This window comes from Sinocyclocheilus grahami, unplaced genomic scaffold, assembly GCF_001515645.1.
Source record: "Sinocyclocheilus grahami isolate Dianchi unplaced genomic scaffold, SAMN03320097.WGS_v1.1 scaffold104.1, whole genome shotgun sequence".
NCBI lineage: Eukaryota > Metazoa > Chordata > Actinopteri > Cypriniformes > Cyprinidae > Sinocyclocheilus > Sinocyclocheilus grahami.
Window position 1 is genome coordinate 1,120,012 of NW_015505283.1, and position 22,197 is coordinate 1,142,208.

At 35.6% G+C, this 22,197-nt stretch overlaps 1 protein-coding gene and 1 pseudogene across 1 annotated transcript; both read right to left on the bottom strand.

Moving 5' to 3' along the window:
* Positions 1-251: 251 nt before the first annotated feature.
* On the bottom strand, positions 252-726 carry LOC107588519 (ras-related protein Rab-39B-like; annotated as a pseudogene).
* Positions 727-1,511: 785 nt separating this feature from the next.
* Positions 1,512-19,183, bottom strand: LOC107588520 (discoidin, CUB and LCCL domain-containing protein 1-like). The gene is made up of 14 exons (XM_016276643.1): positions 19,134-19,183; positions 17,009-17,226; positions 9,921-9,972; positions 9,723-9,795; positions 9,423-9,556; positions 8,302-8,339; positions 7,725-7,904; positions 7,498-7,610; positions 6,406-6,577; positions 6,130-6,216; positions 5,932-6,025; positions 4,382-4,422; positions 4,180-4,287; positions 1,512-2,578 (listed from the first exon to the last, which is right to left on the bottom strand). Exons 1-14 carry the CDS (start codon positions 19,181-19,183, stop codon positions 2,166-2,168), a joined length of 1,773 nt encoding a protein of 590 aa, XP_016132129.1. The 3' UTR covers positions 1,512-2,165.
* Between the last annotated feature and the right edge of the window lie 3,014 nt (positions 19,184-22,197).

Sequence of the window (22,197 nt, forward strand, 5' to 3'; positions counted from 1 at the left end):
GTATGGCGCTCCCAATGCACTTGCGAACTGTTCCACCTCCTCTTGATTCACTTACCGCTCTTTTCTTTCACACTTGTGTCCCACAAGTACAAAAAGGACAGTGTATGGATTCACTCTATTACATACCTCTGTGTACTGACGCTCAATGACTCTGAAAGACTCACGATTGCCCAGATCAAACACCAGAAGGCATGACTACTTTTGAATGGTCATCAGTGGAAAAAATGTCCTAATGCAGTCTCGTATCAACTTTATGAAACACAGCATTTGCTGTTTTCAACTGGCTCATCCTTGTTGGTCTTGTTTTCCTGGATCTTGCCCCAGCTTTCATGTAAATGCACCTCTCCACTCAGATAGCCCTGATAAATGCGTCGGGTCAACAGCTCAAATGCTTCTGCCACATTGTGACCCGTTCTAGCCGAGGCCTCGATGTATGGCGCTCCCAATGCACTTGCAAACTGTTCCACCTCCTCTTGATTCACTTACCGCTCTTTTCTTTCACACTTGTGTCCCACAAGTACAAAAAGGACAGTGTATGGATTCACTCTATTACATACCTCTGTGTACTGACGCTCAATGACTCTGAAAGACTCACGATTGCCCAGATCAAACACCAGAAGGCATCCAGCTGAATGAGGAATGTGAAGCTGGACAAGCTGATGCTTCCCGAAAACACAAGTTCGTGAGGTTGAACAACCAGTGTGCATTATAAGTGATGATTTTTTTTTTTTTGAGAAATATGAAAGCAAAAAAACAAAAAATTCCTGTTTAAAGGTGCTCAACCAATATATAAAATATGCTAATATATGTGACCCTGCACCACAAAACCAGTCATAAGTCACACGGGTATATTTGTAACAATAGCCAACAATACATTGTATGGGTCAAAATTATTGATTTTTCTTTTATGCCAAACATCATTAGGATATTAAGTAACGATCATGTTCCATGAAGATATTTTGTAAATTTCCTACCATAAATATATCAAAACTTAATTTATGATTAGTAATATGCATTGCTAAGGACTTCATTTGGACAACTTTAAAGGTGATTTTCTCAATATCCAGATTTTCAAATAGTTGTATCTCGGCCAAATATTGTCCTATCCTAACAAACCATACATCAATGGAAAGCTTATTTATTCAGAATAACTAAATAAAAATCACCCTTATGACTGGTTTTGTTGTCCAGGGTCACATATGTATAAAATATTGCCCTTTTTAATTGAAACAACTGAATCACTCTCTTTCATTATATGGCATTTTGTCAGTTCATTCAAATTATTATTTTGGGCTTTAAAAGTACAGGTTAAAAGAATTTTGGCAAGCATGCAGATGATGTGTATTCTCATTGATACACATCATCTGCATGCTTGCCAAAATTCTTTTAACCTGTACTTTTAAAGCCCAAAATAATAATTATAATTGATATTCAGATGGCTACAATTCAGTTACATGCAGAGTTAAATACACAATTCTTTAAGTTTTACATTTAAGATCTGTACCTGTTGGTTTCCATAGAAAGATTTCCTATTTGAGTGTGGTAGGAGTCGAACGATCCAGTGTTGATTCGATTCGTGTTGTCTTACAAGTTCATATAAAACAGAAGTGGGGTTATGTAACAGGTCGGGGTTTATTTAATAAAAAAAAGGAAGTATTTCTCAAAAACCTCTGAAGATTGCATGTCTTTGTGTGTGTGTAGACAGAGAGAGATTTTTTTAATACGTTTTTAAAATAGATATATAATGCGCAAAACAACAGAGGGGTGTTGTATCAACACTTGAGATGTGGCATGAAAAATGTCACGAGTTTATTATAGAACTATAAAAAATGTAAAATGTTTTTGAATACTAGTTGTTTCAAATCACAGACACAAATGCTCTTGGAGTATATTCTGATTAGATACAGATATAAAATACACCCACATTTATATTAAATAAAAAATATGCACATACAGGTCCAGTGGTTATCTGAACAATGCAGCTGTCCTTATAAAAGCACTTCTCCTATATCCTACATTTTTGTAACCACCCAAATAATAATTTCCTGTTACATGCTGATCCCTGATGCTATCCAACACAGCATAACTCATTAGGTTACATTATAAACAGCAGTATAACAGCACAAATGTCACAAACTGGCTTCAGTAGGAGATGCCATGTTGGCTCAGAGTGGTTCATGGTAGGTATGCAATAGTGGTTCTACTGTCTGGGGCTCAAAGTAGATCACACTAGCCTTATGTTGGCTGGTACCATGTGAGACTGGAGTACAGTACCCGTTTGAGATCACTCTGTGTGCGGGGCAGTCATATTGTTGTTGGCTCAGCTCTGCTCTTGCAGCCTGTGTGGATCGACACACAGGTAGATTCTGTCGGCTGTCCAGTGTCGAGTCTGTGGACATTTCGCTGAAGGGTGTTGCATATTCTGGTTCGGGAGGCAGGGGGTGGGCGTATTCGGGAAGCTGTCCAGGGGTGTCGTAGTGGTTGAGGGAGAAGGGGACGGTGTAGCCCTCTTCCAGTGGGGGTCGGAATGTGTGTCCCATCATCTGCCCACCTGCTACTACATCAGGCTCAGCATAATCTGGGAACAATGGAGAAATGTTATAGAAATATGAAAACTAATACAGGCATTCCCAACCTTTCTAGTGATCTGGACACGTACAACCTAAATAGTTTTAAGTGAATTTATTATATACACTCTTTAAAAAAACATTCAATGGTTAGTTTTTTTTGTACACAGCCCTGCAGATTGAGTATTTTTATTGTACACATTTTTTATTTTTAGGTATTTTTATTAAACTGAATTGAGAATTTCAATTAAATTTCAAGACACCCAATTCTACAAGATAACAACTAACATACGAATAATGAACTATTAAAAATAATTTCCAATTATCACTTTAATAGCAAAACAAATAACATACCATTTTATTTAATTAAAATGTAATTATATTGATATAAATATGAATATAAATATTTAATTTATTTTAATATAAAGACAATGACAGCTAACATTTTATTAAAAATGTAATATTTTAAATGAAATTATATAAAAAAACTGTTCAATTATAGATCATTGCATTAATACTTAAAAAAAAAATATATATATAATTTTAATAAAATTTATTATTATTATTATTTTGATATTATTCAAAATATAAACACATAAAATAAAATATTATGAAATAAAATAATTTCTGCAAACCCCTGATTAAGGAAAAATAACATTCATTGTAACAACATAACATTTTCTTTCATTACAAAATGTCTAACTTTTGTAAATTTAATGCTTGCATATGTTTAAAAATATAATATTAAATTAAAAAATATTTGTTATTAATTATTAGTCTTTAAACACCTCAATTATTGACCAATCAGATTCATGTTATAGTGAATAAACCCTCCCTTAGATTGGACTTCATTCCCAGAGAACTGTTTTTTGCCTTGGCCAACTCATATTAGGCATTATTGCATTCCCACATGATCCCACTCCTCACCCCCACTGCACTGTGTCCAACAGTAGTTCTGGGCTATAAAAGGGGCCCCACGTTTCCCCCTCTCTCCTTCTCTCAGTCCTTCACTCACTCAGCAGGAATGCTAAAACTGAGACTGAAGCGACTTTAGAAAGGACTCTGATTGTCCTGACCACTGACCCTCTGTCCTCCTCGTCCCAGAACCCCTTACTGAAGGCTCTGTTGGCCAGTGGGTGGTGAGGAGGGTGTTCTTCTGGCTTGAATGCCCCTAATTTGGGCTCCAATTAAAGAAGCCTTTCAGGGAAGCACCGCCGACGAAAGAAAGACATGTTTATGCTGCCACTGAGCAACTGTTGGGGAGGAATGAGCTCAGAATGAAAGCCGTTTGCTTGTCATGTCTCTTCTGAGTTGCACTGGCAGCTCAGCTGAGCAAAAGCACACAGAGTGGGGCGAGCGAACAAAGGGGTCAGAATGACTACTTGGCTTTCTCTCTGTTTCCGTCCTGCTGTTTGAGCCACATTAACCCTCTTATTCACTGCTATATATTACTGCGATGTCTGAGGGCTGTTGATCTGATTCTGAGAACTGTTGTACCCAGCGGCGTCCTCTCGACAAACACTGCCTTGTCTCGTTTGTCGTTTCAAACATTCCTTCATGAATTTCGGTATTCATTGCTATACTGGGTTGAAAAGCCCTGTGGATGTCTTACCATTGTGAGGAGGGTTGGGAAGAGCATCGTGGATGTTCCGAACCAGAGAGTAAGATGCAAGCTCGGGGTTTGTGCATGGAAGCTTCTTCCCGTGGAAACCCTGACAGCCTTAAGCAGAGACAATGAAAGTCAGTCAGGAAATACCAACAACACACGGAGGACACAGGAACAACTGTACTAGAGAGACAGTGCAAAACTTTACCTTGGTCAACGCAGCATTTCTTTATTTGTGCGTTTCTTTTTCTGAAATACAAACATGGGTAAATATCGTGAATATGTCAAGAATATGTACAGGCCCCAAAATAAAAAGTGTGAAAAAAATACATTTAGATTTTCTATTTAATTAATTTTTTTATTTTAAAAAGGAAAAACATATACAGTATAATAATAATTCCAAATTAAAATAACGATTGTATTATGTTAAAATTAAATTAACCCAAATATAACATTGATATTATGTAATATTAATATTATATCATTAAAAAATTATTATAAATGAAAGAAATTATACAAAAGCATATGTTAAATTACTGAGTATAGCATTAATACAATAGTGCATAACAAATGATACAACACTTAATTAAAATAAAAATGAAAAACGTAAACAAATTTTTTTTGCAAACCACAGGTTAAGGTGAAATAACATTTAATGTAACATCTTGCAAAACATTTTCTTATAGAATAATTATGTAACAGAATCATACATTTCCAACTCGTGCATATTTTATGTTTTAGATATGTATCAAAAATATTAAAATTCGCAGCATTTAAACACCTTGCCTGAATTACTTGACCAATCATATTTATGGGATAGTAAATAAACCCTCCCTTTGATTTTCCTTAATGAAAACATAGCTATTTTTAGGACCATTCAAATTGTTTGCTTTATTTGAGCCCAGTAAAATAACTCAATTACTGTGAGGTCGAACATTTTTTGAAATATTCTGATGTAAAATTCTTAAAGGTTGCTGTGACAACCTGTAACAGTACTGGTTTTGGTTACATCTCCCCACTTTTTGGTTTTGGTTTTAATAGAAATATAATAATAAATTGTCGGCACTGATAGCATAGTGGGCAGTGTGCTGACATATAACACTGTTGCTTTGCTCGCGTCCCGAGTTTGGTGAAATAACATTTAATGTAACATCTTGCAAAACATTTTCTTATAGAATAATTATGTAACAGAATCATACATTTCCAACTCGTGCATATTTTATGTTTTAGATATGTATCAAAAATATTAAAATTCGCAGCATTTAAACACCTTGCCTGAATTACTTGACCAATCATATTTATGGGATAGTAAATAAACCCTCCCTTTGATTTTCCTTAATGAAAACATAGCTATTTTTAGGACCATTCAAATTGTTTGCTTTATTTGAGCCCAGTAAAATAACTCAATTACTGTGAGGTCGAACATTTTTTGAAATATTCTGATGTAAAATTCTTAAAGGTTGCTGTGACAACCTGTAACAGTACTGTTTTTGGTTACATCTCCCCACTTTTTGGTTTTGGTTTTAATAGAAATATAATAATAAATTGTCGGCACTGATAGCATAGTGGGCAGTGTGCTGACATATAACACTGTTGCTTTGCTCGCGTCCCGAGTTCGAATCCCGGTTCGAGGACCTTAGCCAATCCCTCTCACTTTGCTTACTGTCTACTCTACACTATCCTATCTAAATAAGGGCAGAATGCCAAAAAATAAGAATAAATCAAGTAATTCTTTATAAGGAACAATTAGTGTGTTACCTTCTCCACCAAATAAGCCCAGCTAGAAGGCAACTCACACACAGAGCAGCTCCCAAAACCATGCCTGCCACTAATATCACTGCTTGGCTGGGGCCTGTATGGAAATCATAATAAAATGATGATTAAAGATTTAGCCTTTAGAAACAAATCCACTATGAGCAATCATATTAGTGGATTACCTTACAAAATTCACCTCACCTGAGCTTCTTGTGATTACAGGACCCTCAGTGGGCAGCGTGTCTAGAGGCACAGTCTCTGTGACAACTGCTTTCCCAGTATTCAATTCTGATGGAGAGAATTCAACGCAGGTTTAAAAGACAAGAATTCAATTAACTCTTACAAGATTTACTATAGTGCGCTTGGAATTTGACCAATACAATGGTCTTTTATTGTCGATATGCACTATAAAAATGTTTAAACTGAAATTTATGTGGCATAAGGGAACTTAAAAGAGATTCTGGGGCGGACCCTCACCATCTCCGTGGGAACGGGGTCTGAGGGGGGCAGAAGGGCAGCCCAGCACTTGAACCTGCGCAGAGGCCCTGATATGCCACTTCTGGGGTTTCACGAGGAGGTAGCGTGCAACTACTGAAGGAATCAGACTGTTGAGTACCGTCACATGACCATCAGAATGGGCCTCAAACACCTTAAAAAAAAAGAAAAAAAAAGTTAATGTGAAAATGAAACATTGCATACTGAGTTAAAAAAAAAATAAATCACAGTTTTATTTTTTATAAAATAAGAATGATGATTTTTCAAATTATATGAATGAATCTGCTTTAATGCACTAATCAAAAGAAGTCAATTGTCAAACATTTCCATTTTAATGATTCAAAAAGTATAATTTAACAATCTGCATCATTTGTATCAATTTAACAACAACAAAAAAGGAGTGGCAAAAATGTTCAAATACTCATTTTAATGTGAATGAACTTTACATAAACACGAGTTTTTAAAATTTTCTTCACAAAGTCTGTTTGGAAGAATCCACTGTTTGGATGTAGTAAAACACCCACAAATGTAGCAGAAAACATCTGGGTCATGTTAGATTTTTCATCTGCCATAATTCTGACCTTGAAATCAAGATTTGGCATAAAATAATGGCTTCAGAATCATTCATTCATGTAAAAAAATCAGCTAAGAATTGAACAAATAATTGTAACCCGGCTCAGAGGAAGATAGGAATCATGTCTTTATGGCTGTTTTTCTAGTGATTAAGGAATAATACAAGACTTTACTTTATAAATGTTTGTTAAAAGCAAAAATGCTACAAAATGCACATATTTTGTGAGCAAGTGTGACATGCTAGAGCAAAACAGGCACTGTTTTTGAAATCGGCACCCTGAAATTAGTAAGAAACGTGATGGAACTCATTCAGCTAATATGATGCAGGGCAGAGTTATTTATATTATAAAATAAATACCTAGTAATGTATATAAAATTAGGGTCTGTTCACAAAGAATGTGTTCCTGTGCCCATTTGCGCGGTTTATTCATTTGCCTATCCTATGTAAATCTATTAACACCGTAATCGTGTTGAAACTTTTACTGATGCAGCATTACGTACCTTCTTATCTTTGCTGGATGTTGCTTTGTAGACTTTCCAGTTCTTGCGGTCTTTGCTGAACATGAGGGTGTAAGATTCGATGTAGTAATGCGGCGTACCCTTTGTTATGATGCCTGAAAGCAGATGTGAACATTAGATTTTTTCTTATTGTGCTTCTGTAACATTTACTATTGCTGTAATAGCTCAGCAGAGGTTTGCACAATGATTATTAGTGGTTGACCTCTGACCTGTGACACTACTCCTGTTCCACAGCTCAATCTCCATCCACGGTTGCTGATCCCCAGAGCTCGCAGCCCACTGAGATCCCTCATGTCCCGGAGACCAGGAGACCCTCTGACCTAATCTGTTCACCTCCTCCCACACTGAAGAAGTGTTATAGGCCACCACCGTCAGCTCCCTGTCACACTCTATGAATGGAAGAGGACAGAACTTGCTCAAACAAGTAAAAATGATACTTTCTCACACCTCAGATAAACATTGTAATTGTTAGTTTTCAGTTGTTAGTGTTTATCTTCTAGCAATGTATAATTACAAATAGGCACTAACAGCACGTTTAAGGTGTGTGAGTACCATGTAGCAGGTGTAACCGTGTGTTAGATGAACTGTAATTTATTCATTAACACTGACACACACTCAATCCTGGTATTAGGCATTTGCAGTTTAAAAAATAATTGTACAAATAAATTAATTCAGTGTAAAGCCATAATTCAAGTCTATCAGTCTGTCAAAAATAAATGTTACTAGATTAAATTAGCAACGAATTCAAATAATATTAGGAATAACTACAGGGAAATAGATTAATACCTCTGTGGAAGACAAGCCGTTTATCTGACAAGGAACCACTGTAAAAAAAAATAAAAAAAAAGATATATTAGATTATCTAAAATATGTAATGCATATAAAATTGTGTTTATATATATATATAAAAAATTGTATATGTATTATTTTTATCTTACTATGTACATGCAATATTAAGAATAGTGCTGGGCAACGATTAATCGCATCCAAAATAAAAGCTTTCGTTTATATAATATGTGTGTGTGTACTGCGTATATTTATTATGTATATATTAAGACACACACATACAGCATATATTTAGAAAATATTTACATGTATATATTTATATTAATATAATTTATATTATACATAAATATATTTAATATATAAACATAACTTATTTTTTTTTAATACATACATGCATGTGTGTGTAATTATATATACATAATATATATACACAGTACACACACATATATTATGTACACAAAAACGTTTATTTTGGATGCGATTAATCACGATTAATTGTTGCCCAGCACTAATTAAGAAATATATAATTAATAGTTATTATAAATTATATTATAATGATATTATATTTAATAATATTATAAACTAATTACATTGGTACATTTACACTAATCATATCATTAGATAAAAACTTTTTTTTTTTCATGGAGCAGGATTTCTCATGGAGGCAAGGATGGTGAAATCACAAGACCAGCTTAATGCTACTTACTTTATCTTTGTAGCACTCCTGTTATTGGACGTTTGAACTATTTCTACAATTACATCAATAACTGTATAGTTTAAAAATTGTTTTCAATAATTGAAAACCTTTGCTTTTGTGTAATGCTCACCACTGGGTGTCTACATAGCTGACCGGTAACACTTTACTTTACGGACCAATTCTCACTATTAACTAGTTACTTTTTAGCATGCATATTACTAGCATATTGGCTGTTTATTAGTACTTATAAAGCACATATTAATGCCTTATTTTGTATGACTTTATTTTAGATCCCTTAATCCTATACTATACCTAAAATTAGCAAATTAAGCAGCACATTAGGAGTTAATTGAGACGAAGATTTAGTTTAGTTTGGTCCCCAAACTAAAGTGTGACCAAATAGCACAACATGCCACACACTCACGTTTTTGACAGAACTCCATTAGAAAAGTTGGACTCATACAAGGTAATGCCTCTCTGCAGAGACACGTTGATCATGCCTCCCAAACTGTCTGAAATTACGCCTGCATGGATCGCAGCTTTGCATATTACAGAGGTCTAGAAAAATATAAATATGCACATTAAAATGATACGTCACTTAAAATTACACTCCTTTTATCAAAAGTGCCTGTTGTAAGCTTTTACAAACATACATATATGGTAGTAAATTCAAATGCCATGACTAATAATCCCACTATTGCACACAGATAATATCCCAGCTTACATCCCGGTATCCTTGGACATGCCAGCCCCAGATTTCTCCAGTGACGCCTTTGCAGCCTGCAGGACAGAATGCACTGGAACACAAGTGAGTCCAGGATTCAGATATTAAACATAAATCTGTATCCTACAAGATTCAGAGTAAAGAAAAATTTGGTTATTTTGCTTTAATGTCAGGTCATTGTTGAAGATTTCTTCTTACCTAATCTGTTGAGAGGAGAAATGTGTTCCTCGATGCAGACATGAAATGAGCTCTATGGGATAGAAATAGCATTTACATGAATGGTGCAGTTACAGTCCAGAACCTGTGCTCATATACACTGGCTTTGTGTCTTCTACACTTCCCAAACTGACTTGACGTAACTGTGTCTTACGAAACTGATGCATCAGTGTATAATCACAGGAAGAAGTGCAGCATTTGGTACATAGCACAGTTGTCTAGGAATTGGACTTTACATAAACAACTTGATACACAGGAAAAGAAGGAACATATGAACCACTCCTGTTAACTCTGGAGCAAAGTGAGAACTTTTGACAGAACATTGACCTCAAGGGACATTTTCCAGAAAGTTAAAGCGTTTAACTTTTAGTTCACTACATGCTTATACAGTGGTGTCAACAGTCAAACATGGTGGTGGTAGAGTGATGGTCTGGGGCTGTTTCGCAGCTTCAGGACCTGGACAACTTGCTATAATTGATGGACCCATGAATTCTGCACTCTATAAGAAAATCCTGAAGGAGAATGTCCGGCCATCAGTTTGTGACCTCAAGCTCAAGCGCACTTGGGTTATGTAGCAGGACAATGATCCCAAACACACCAGCAAGTCCACCTCTGAATGGCTCAAGAAAAACTAAATTAAGGTTTTGGAGTGGCCAAAGTTAAATCCGATTGAATGGACTTAAACAGTCCATTCATGCTAGAAAACCCTCCAATGTGGCTGAATTAAAACAATTCTGCAAAGAAGAGTGGGCCAAAATTCCTCTACAGCGATGTGAAAGTCTCATTGCCAGTTATCGCAAACACTTGATTGCAGTTGTTGCTGCAAAGCGTGGCACAACCAGTTATTAGATTTAGGGGGCAATTACTTTTTCACATCGGGCCAGGCAGGTTTGGGCAGCTTTTTTCCCTTAATAAAATATATAAGCATTTAAAAACTGCATGTTGTATTTACTTGCATTATCTTTGTGTAATATTAAAATTTGTTTGATGATCTGAATCTTTTAAGTGTGACAAATATGTTACTTTTTCACATCGGGCCAGGCAGGTTTGGGCAGCTTTTTTCCCTTAATAAAATATATAAGCATTTAAAAACTGCATGTTGTATTTACTTGCATTATCTTTGTGTAATATTAAAATTAGTTTGATGATCTGAATCTTTTAAGTGTGACAAATATGCAAAAAATTTAAAAAACAGGAGGGGGGCCAACACTTTTTCACACCACTGTAGAATTGTAAGAAAGATTTTTTTTTTTTTTAGTAAATACTTTTATTTAGCAAGGATGCATTACATTGATCAAAATTGACAGTAAAGTCTTTTACATTTTAAGAAATGGTTTCCACCAAAATATTAAGCAGCACAACTGTTTTCAACATTGATAATAATAATAAATGTTTCTTGAGCACCAAATCAGCATATTAGAATGATTTCTGTAGGATCATGTGACACTGAAGACTGGAGTAAAATCCAGCTTTTTCCATCAATAAATTACATTTTAAAACAGTTCTTTTAAATTGTAATAAAATTTCACTATTACAGTTTTTACTGTATTTTTGAAAAAACAAAAGTTTTTCTTAAACATTAAAATTCTTACTTGCTAAATATTTTATATATATATATATATATAGTTTGTAGTGTGTATATATAGTAGTTTAATTTAAATCATAATATCTTACTATATTAATTATCTTAATGTATTTGTTTTATTTTAGTTCTGATGACTTTTGCTATTAAAACATTTTTAGTATACACAAATATGGAAAAATTACATGTGAAATAAATAAATAAATACATATATAAATACAAAAAAGTAGCAGGTGTATCCAAAATGTACCGTATACATTTGGTACTGTATATATTCTATAAATTCTTCAATTAATTATTAGATATTTCAATTAATTCTTGTGTTTTTGCATACAAAGCCAAGAGAAGATTTGCCTTGTGGGAGTTAAAAACAAGAATTCTTCTTAAATTAAATTCTTCTTAAATTATGCATGTTAGCCAGTCAGGAACTGCCATGAGTTGCTTCTACTGTGTGGTCAGGTGATGGTTAAGCTGTCATGCTGTGCTTGTCAATGCAGGAGGAGTGAGCATACAGCATTCCATCTACTTCAGTGTGTGCCCAAGCACAGGGGCCTCTCCTTATTCAGGCCAGGAGCGGCAGTCTGCTGCCCTGCTTACAAAGCAAACACTCTGAAACTCAGCCAAGGAGGAGAGCTGCATTCCAGTCGGTCACCCTAACAGACATTTTAAAATCCCTACCTCCAAGGCCAGCCCATTAAGGTCCTCTGTAGTTTAACCTACATACTGGGCCTTGGTTCCACCATAAAATATAATATAATTATAGTGTTAATGTATTATTATTTATATACTATTAAAGTTTTTATTCAGATTTTGAATTTGATTTTATCTAAATTTTTTATTAATTTTGTTTTATTTTTTGTTTAAATATTGTTTTATTTTTTGCATTAGTTTTAGTTTTTCAGTTAGTAATTTTAATACGTTTAATACTTTTTTCACCTAATATTTATAATTTATTTATCTTATTTCAATTGACAATTAATTAAGATTTAATTATATTATTCTATTAAACGGGTCATATGATGCTGCTAAAAATAACATTATTTATGTATTTGGTGTAATGAAATGTGTTTATGCGGTTTAAGGTTAAAAAAACACATTCTTTTCCACATACTGTACATTATTGTTTCTCCTCTATGCCCCGCCTTTCTGAAACGCGTAGATTTTTACAAAGCTCATCGGTTTGAAAAAGCGAGGTGTGCTGTGATTGGCCAGCTATCCAGTGCGTTGTGATTGGCCGAATACCTCAAGTGTGTGACGGAAATGTTACGCCCCTTACCATACTGTGATGCCCTGTCCGGCCGGTGCGACCAGACAAAAACATTAAAACCAGTTATAGATGAGGCATTTGTTGCATCCAGTGGGGACATAATTACGGATTATAATGACTTATACCATCTTTTTACACGTTGCGTTGCATCGCACCGCGTAAACATAAAACCATGTCTGCATTTGTGATCGGAGAAATGACAAACAACAAGCGCTACTCTACACTGCTCAAAACTCGCATTTGAATCATCAGTGGCAAATTCTTTAAAGGGGTCATATGATGCGATTTCAATTTTTCCTTTCTCTTTGGAGTGTTACAAGCTCTTGGTGCATAAAGAAGATCTGTAAAGTTGCAAAGACTAAAGTCTCAAATCCAAAGAGATATTCTTTATAAAAGTTCAGAGTCAGCCACACCTACCTAAAACGGCTCGTTCTAACACGCCCCCACATATCTACCTCACTAAGGCGTAGCTTTTATTCTCGCTGTAGTATTGGTGACGCTGCTGCCATGTCGTGAAGATGCTGTGTGCTTCGTTGTGAAAGCGGACTATAAGAGGACGATATCCACTTCGTCATGCTTAGAGCTGATCCGTGCTGGTCGCTGAGGGAATACATCAACTTTCACCGTGGATGAAGCGGAGTCCAGCCCGGGGGCCGTCACATGTGGTTGCCGCTCATTCGTCGCATCCACAGGGCTGCGCTGTTCTCGACTCCGCCGCCTCAGCTCACTCTATACCGGCCTCAGCGCACGCTAAGCCGGGGCTTCGGCTCATGCTATCCCGGCCTCAGCGCACGCTAAGCCAGGGCTTCGGCTCACTCTATCCCGCCCTCAGCGCACGCTAAGCCGGGGCTTCCCCTCACGCTAGGCCGCTGTGTTGTATGTGGAAAATAATGTGTTTTTTTAACTTTAAACCGCATAAACACATTTCATTACACCAAATACACAAAATAATGTTCTTTTTAGCAGCATCATATGACCCCTTTAAATATAAAAAACGTACTTACAGACTGTGAGTCAGAACAGCCGGCATTGTAGTCTACTCTACTAGGATCAGGAAACGGTCCTCCATAAAATATGCTGCACACATCTGAATACTTGGGTTAAACTGTTCTGGAACAGTGTTGTAAATACAACTTAACCACTGATTTCTAGTCGTGTCCTCTTTTGGAAGGCCAAACAAAGTAGTTTCGTTTTCACAAACGAAAACTAGAGTGAGCGGAGGCCGGTGGCTAGAGTGAGGAACGGCCAACTGGATGAGTGAGCAGAGGCCGGATTCGACGAAGGAGCGTCCGGCGGGCTTGCGGCAACAACATGTGACGACCCCGGGCTGGACTCCACTTCGTCCACGGTGAAAGCCGATCCGGCGATCCACAGCACGAAGTTGATGTATTTCCTCAGCGACCAGCACAGATCAGCTCTAGGCATGACGAAGCGATATCGTCCTCTTTTGGAAGGCCAAACAAAGTAGTTCGCTTTCACAACGAAACACAGCATCTCCACTAGTGCTGTGTTCAAAATATCGATACAACGATGTATCGTCACAGAGATTTGACGATACGAGTATCGATACAGCTGGCCCTGTATCGATATTGTGGCACGTGTGCAGCAGTGGACCGCGCTTAATTTGTTTAAAATTTTACAACGTTTAAAATTGAGTAGAAAAGTGAAAGGTTTCTAAAAAAAAGAGCATATATAGGCTACAACAAGGTTTAATCTGGCCGCAGAGGAACACAACTGGGTTGCCTGATATAAAGAGATGTAATCCCCAAAACAGAGCCTCCCACTTGCGCAATACGGAAATATCTGCTAAGTGTGCTACTTATCTTTATTAACCTGGCAACCCTGCGCATGTGCACTCTCTCTCCACTGTGGATAAAAGCGCTTGCTTTCTGAAAACAGCGGTTAGCTTGCAGTTTAGCGAGCTCCACTTCAATATTCTATTCTCAGAATAGTGTAATTCATCAACTGTTCATTTACGACACACAGAGAGAGAGAGAGAGAGAGAGGCTGTGTATGTATGAATTACCACCATTTTGCTGCGTTTCTCTATTAACAGTGAAGCTGTGGCTTTAATTCCTTTAGAAAGAATGCTGCTACCAGCTCCTTGTTGAGAAAGATAATGTAACGTTAGCTCTTGAGCGATTAAGCCATTTTGTTGATAAAACTGTGGGGCAGCGCTAAAAAGTTTGTTCCTGAATGTCTGAGTTCGGCCGCAGCGTGATCTGTGTGTGTGACTGCACTTAACATCAAACTGCTTCTGTTTCACACAAATGCTGGCACAGACGTGAATGTTCGGCTAGAGTCGCTTTGAACTCGTGCATCTTCGGAAGCAGAGCTGCGCGGAAAGTTCCAAAAAATGTCGTGCACACCGCCACTCGAAACGACGTCGCGTACTCAAAGCGAACTTGCGGACGCGTCGAGTATAAATCAGCCTTGAGAGTGTGTGCGTTAGATACAGTGAAGATAGCGCGTTAGTTTAGAACTCTTGTAATTATTTTTTTTAATTGTAAAGAGTGTGTTAATTTGTGCAATGATAACCTACCAGCAATGTAAATTATTTTTTAAATATATTAGAACGAGTACATTACAATATAAATTTATTAGAACAAGTACATTATTATTTATGGGCAAGTATAAAAACAAGATGCAAATCAGAATATTGTACCTGGTGGGGAGTGCACAATGTAAACATGAAACATATGCCATTACCTATATTGTACTGTGGTACAGTTATGGAGGCCCGTCATAATGCAGAGGTCAACTGCCTGCTCTGCCAATAGTTAGAAATGGCACTATAGTAAGCAGTGTTTAATAAAGAGCTGTTTTTCAAAATTCTGCTGAGGTGAAATTCAGTGCAGTCATGTATCGTGATATGTATCGTATCGTGGCCTCTGTATCATGATACGTATCATATCGTGACTTTGCTGGTGATACACAGCCCTAGTCTCGCGGCGGCGGCAACAATACTACAGCAAGAATAAAATTTACACCTTCTTTTTGTGTAAACATTTGGGCGGCGTTATGCAAATCTTCCCACATCGTGACGTAGAACTTTACAGATCTTTTTTATGCACCAAGAGCTTGTAACACTCCAAAGAGAAAGGAAAAATTTTAATCGCATCATATGACCCCTTTACATTTTATTTGATTAAATTATTTATTAAATATTAAATGATTAAATAAAATATACAATTATTTTAAAAATGTAATATAATTGATATGATAGCTGTAGCATGTAAGAAAGTGAGACCTAGATGTATATTTAATATCGGTTGTTTAATTTCTATATAATTATATCATCATATTCAATCATATTTAATTATATTATTATATTTAATTTTATTATTTAATGTGTAAGTTTATATATAATTTTTAAATATAATTTGAAATATGATAACCATAGCATATGATAAAGTAAATAATTGACAGGTATTAAATAACAGTTGTTTAATTTATATTTAACTATATTATTATATTTAATTACATTATTTAATGTATAATTTTAATTATAATTTTAAATATGGTATCCATAGCATATGAAAAGTAAATCCTGGACAGGTATTAAATATCAAATATTTAATTTATATGTAAGTGTATTATTATATTAAATTATATTTAGTTCTACTATTTATTTTTTTATATTATTTTTAATATTTCATATAATTCACATGATTTCCCATAGCATACGAGAAAGTTAATCCTACATGGGCATTTTATATATAGTAATTTTAATACGTCAACTTTTTTCACCTAATATTTATAATTAATTTATCTTATTTCTATTACAAATAAAAAAAAATTGTTAATGATAATAACCCTGATTATACCTAATATACAGTAATAAGTAAAGGTTGGCCCTTTACTTTACTGTAATCTAGTGTGACACAATTAAGGATGTTTATTTAACGATCTGTGCGCGACCTCTGGTTCACATGTGATGTTGGAAACAAGAATAAACAGTAATTGAGATTAGGATGGGAACTGCTCCCACTCTCAGAGTCAGCTGAAATGCTGTTTACTGCGTAAACTGTACATTTAGAGAACAAACAGTCCCTGGTGTGTTTACTCTGATCATATACAACTTGCTCAGAGGAGGAAGATCCATGGGGCCACATGCCATAAGCTCTTATTTTGTTGATGGATTTGTGGATTCCTTTTTGGTCTACTGTTTAAAGGTGCATGGAATGGAGTGGGAAGTGTGCAGGACATACAAGCTGTTACCTGAGTGCTGATTGGTTGAATAGGACATGACGAAGCCCCGTCCTGAACGGTGAGTGCCAGAGATGAAACGCACCGAGACTTCATTAGTACTCACAGATATATTCTTGTTTGAGGTGGACAGCTGCCCACACAGAGGACCTGGGAAGCACAGACCACATGATACAAACAAGCACAGTAGATTTAATGCATTTTTAGATTCAACACACAATCCAGCACACCTTCACTGCCATAAAAGGCTGTTCCTGCACACTTATGTGACCACACAACCATCATGCTACTGCAGAGTGGAATGCAGCATGCAAGCTGCAGTCATGCTGTGGTCACGTGATTGGGGAGCTAAAGAGCAGCGTGAGGTTGGATCTCTGGAATTTTTCAGTAACAATATACTGTAAATGAGGTGGCTATAAAATTAGAGTTGAAGGTAGCTGTAAATAACCGTAATGTAAGTAAGTTTGATACTAATTTTGTGTCTTTTGAGGTTAAGAAGGCATGTCAGGCATGATTCAAGGAAGGATTTCTTACCACTCAGATTCAAAAACTGAAGTCGGTCTGTCTAATCTCAATAAATTGAGGAAAAGGAATTACAATTCTGGTTGTTGCTTTGCCTTAAGACTGGTATTTAAAATAAATTACATAATGAAGATTTAGTTATATTATTCTATAAATTTTATTTGATTAAATTATTTATTCAATATTTTAAATAAAATATTAAATTATTTAAAAAATGTAATATGATTTATATGATAGCTGTAGCATGTAAAAAGTGAGACCTAGATTTATATTTAATATCAGTTGTTTAATTTCTATATAATTATATCATCATATTCAATCATATTTAACTATATTATTATATTTAATTGAATTATTTCGTGTGCAATTTTATATATAATTTTTAAATATGATATCCATAGCATATGATAAAGTAAATCCTTGACAGGTATTTAACTGGTGTTAATTAAAGCCGTAATTGCTGTAGGGTTGACTTGATGGCAATGTTGTGTTATACGGTAGCTTCCACAGACATGCTCTACGAAGTTCATAAACATGACATCATCACCACAACAAAACCATTGGCAACTAGTTTGGAATTCCACTAAAACCCAGAGTCAATATGAATGGCCAAATTTATCTAACGTTTTTGAATCTCTTGGTCCCTGTGTGATGAACTGGATCGGTCTGAGTCTATCGTCCGTCTCTCATTCCTAATTTCTCAGTCAGCTCTGAATCATTAGGGTTTAAAGCTTCTGTGGTCCCCTTCTTTCTGCTTTAGACACAATTTATCTCTAAATCTACCGAACCTCTTGTTGCTATGAACTATCTTAATCATTGTGTAAGAAAACAAACACCATTTTGTGGTCAGGCTGTTAACTGGCAATGTTCAAGCAATTCACTGCATGACTCAGTGTGGTCAAAGAGTTGAATGTTTGATTTGAGTGAGGGCGATTTTATCTACAAAAGTCTTTATATATTTCAGTCAGTATTTAACCCCAACTAAGGTTTGTGGGTGAAGCTGGTGGCGTTTATTGCAAATTATCGTTATCTCAACCCAGTTTTATGAGAAATTGTAAGTATTTTATGAGGTGGTGATTTCATATGAACGTTTACAATATGAATTGTATGGAAGGATACAATTTTTGGGGAAAAAAACCCAAACCACTCCAAAACAGTGAGGCATAAACAGATTGTACAATTCATAATATATAAATTCATAAAAATGTGTCACCAATTCGCCAAAACGTCAAATAGTTATTGCCATGAGAGTGTGTTATCTTGTGTGTAATCTGTTTGGTTTAATAAAGGCAATAAAGTTTGGAGATCAAATAATAACAGAATATATTATTAAATCAATTTGAAATATCCCCAAAAGGCAGCACTGACATACAAGATGTTAATACAAAACAAAAAAATACAATAGTAAGAGACCTATATAAATTATTTTAAAAGATGCATAACAACATGGTTTCCATCCATAAATCGTGAAAAATAGATATTTTAATATATTTTAAAAAGTGTGTTGTTTTTCCAAAACAACTAGATGCCATTTTTTAGGTTAACTTGCCCTGAAAAGCGTAAATACTGTGGCTTTGTGGTGCTATAAAAACATTGCTGTTTGTTTGATCTGGACCTGTCCAGCCTAGCAACACTGGCTCCACCAATTATGTGGTTTTGGGGCATATGGGAATTCCTCACAATTTAACATCCCGGTTAAAGTTAGTTCCAATTAAAAAATTTAAAAAAAGGGTGGTTACTTAAAATAATTTTAAATATAAGAGTTTTGATTTGTTTAACATTTTATGATAAATCCCATCCATTTTTTGTTATTTCATTGAATTTATTTTATCTATCTATCTATCTAATAAGTTATATATATTTTTAATTTATACATTTGTATATATATATATATATATATATATATATGTGTGTGTGTGTGTGTGTGTGTGTGTATATTTACGTATTTTTACGTAATATTACATATTACGCATATATTTATGTATATGCATGCACACACACACACACACACACACACACACACACACACACGTGTAAGTAGGCGCAATCTTACCCTTCTGACCGCACACCAACACCAGGGTTTCGATGCTGAAAATAAGCCAAACCCGAGAGAATTCCATAGTATCCCACAGAGCTCCATATCTAGTGTGCATGGTTTCCTTCGGGATATCCCTTGCTGACTCTAGCGTTCAGAGTTTACGCCATGAGTTTTAGTTCATGTCGTAATCACTCTACAGACTCTCCTCTCACGCTTCTCATCGAAGTTAAGACGCAGCAAAGTAGCCCATCCCCGACTGGGCATGGGTTAATGTACTCTCCTCTTATTGGCTTCAGGACGTGCTAGTCAACTTATTTACAACAATTCTTGTTTCAGTACTTTGATTTGTGTAAATTGTCCCCCTCTAACTTTTTCCCAAGATAATGAATTATAGAGGGTTCAACCGTACAAACAATGTAATTAGAAAGTTAAAACACAACACTTGCATGGTCATTACATCAATGCACTAAAATTAATTGGTGTGAATGACAACAGTGTTCGTTCAAAAGGACTTACGTTAGACGCTGCTATTACAAAAAAAGTTTAAATAAAACACACAAGCGTGGGCGTATAATTATTATTATTATTATTATTTTTGTTGTTGTTAAATAATTGACTTATGGTGCCCTTTTCAGGACAATATATTACTGACACAGAGATAACTGAGTTGACTAGAAACTTGTGATGTTAATGCATTTGAATCTTTTTCTCATATAGTCGAGATGTTTTATTTCTGTTGCTATTTGACATGCTATATGTTTGTATCGTCATGACTATGATTGCATAATTGTTTCGATATTTCTTACATGATGTGTGCTTTATTTCATGTGACGTCTTTTTTCAGAACCGACCTTCAGTCCGGTTTTTAAATATGAATCACTAGTTCTAGAATCACTAGTGTTCAGTGAATGCTACATATGTAATGGGTCCAGATGAAAAACTCATCTGCGTCACTACCACTTTTTTAAAAGAGTATTCAAATATGTATTTGTTACGGTGGCAGCAATTTTAAGCTTACACCGACACCTGTGGCAAGAATGCAAAATCACGTGTGATCTCAACATAGGCCACTATGAGGCGATCTCTCCCTACTATTAATTTCTTTAGGAGTAAAACTTTTGATGAGTGGGTTCTCTAGCTCTATTTAACATGTTTTTATAAGTACAGCAATTTGCTACATCTGTTGTGTGTGGAGAGAGTATGTTTTAAGTACTTGGCTGTGTGTTTTGTGTCATTTATAACAGATGTGGCAGTCCTAAATAAGTTGACTCAGATGTTTAGACATAGCCTACTTAACAGTTAAGTGGAGACCATTATGCAAAATTGTAGAACATTATTCAGCATAAAGGAATAGTTCTCTAAAATCTCAATTCTGCCATCATTTACTCATCCTCATGTCATTTCAAATCTGTTTGACTTCTTTTGGCGCTTTGGCACATTTCTCAAATCATCCTTAATATTAGCAAAAAAGTATGTGCATTTCTCAAAACAGTATTGAAATGCAGAAAGCTGCACTTCTTATGTACACTGTGTAAACATTCATTTAACAACATTAGATGTAAGATAAAGCCCTAATGTACACAACTGATAAGAAAAAAACTAATTAGAAACAGTTATTTCAATGAAAAAACAAAATATGAAGTGTCATGCAGGGAATTCTGGGAGTGTCAATTTATGGTTTTCCACTGTAAATTATACAATGAATTGTTCTTTTTCACTTCCAAAAACCGTAATTTTAACAGTATTTTACTGTAAAATTCCATTTAATGTAATTACAGTTATTCACCGTATATAGTATGGAAAGTTACTGATAACCAATTAACAGGTTTTTACTGTAGCTAGTCTTTTACTGTTAAAATCACAATAATTTTTTTACAGTGTATGCCATATATCCATTTCAAAGTACAAATGTACACATTACTGTATGTGGGATATTGATTGAAAGAGACTGGATAGGATTCACAGTTACACTTTTACTAGTGGTCTGACAAAAAAAAAACACAGACACACACACACACAACAACGTCATTGTGATATAGAAAAGAAAAAGTAGTATGGGCACAAAGGCGAAAATACAAAATTAGAAAGGCAAACACAGAAAACACCCCTTAGGCAGAACTTTGTTTTTGCATGCAGCACTGTATGAGGAACTGTCTACACCTCCTGACGTGCCAGTCTGTCGGGCCACAGATTCTCATCTACATCACAACAAATATTTTCCCTTGCAAAGCAACATGGAAAACATCTTTTGGAATGTCTTATCCAGCCTCTGCAGGCGTCTACTGTGATGTCCTTACAGGCTACATCCATGGCAGCCAGCAGGGTCATCGGAGTATGTGGCTGGCGATCATAGACCTTCCACCTCCATGCTGAGTAGAACTCCTCAATTGGGTTAAGGAATGGGGAATAAGGTGGGATGAATTCCATCAGCATCCTATAGTGGGTCACAAACCATTGCCTGATAGCATGTGAGTGATGGAATCTAACATTATCCCAATTTACCATGTACTTTGGTAAATCATCTCGGAATGGACCCCTCTCATCATCAGGGATTAGAGTCCCGTAGAGGGTCTCTAAGAAGGTGAGGAAATGCTGTGTGTTGTACAGCCCTATACGGGGAATATGAGTTAGCACGGCGTTC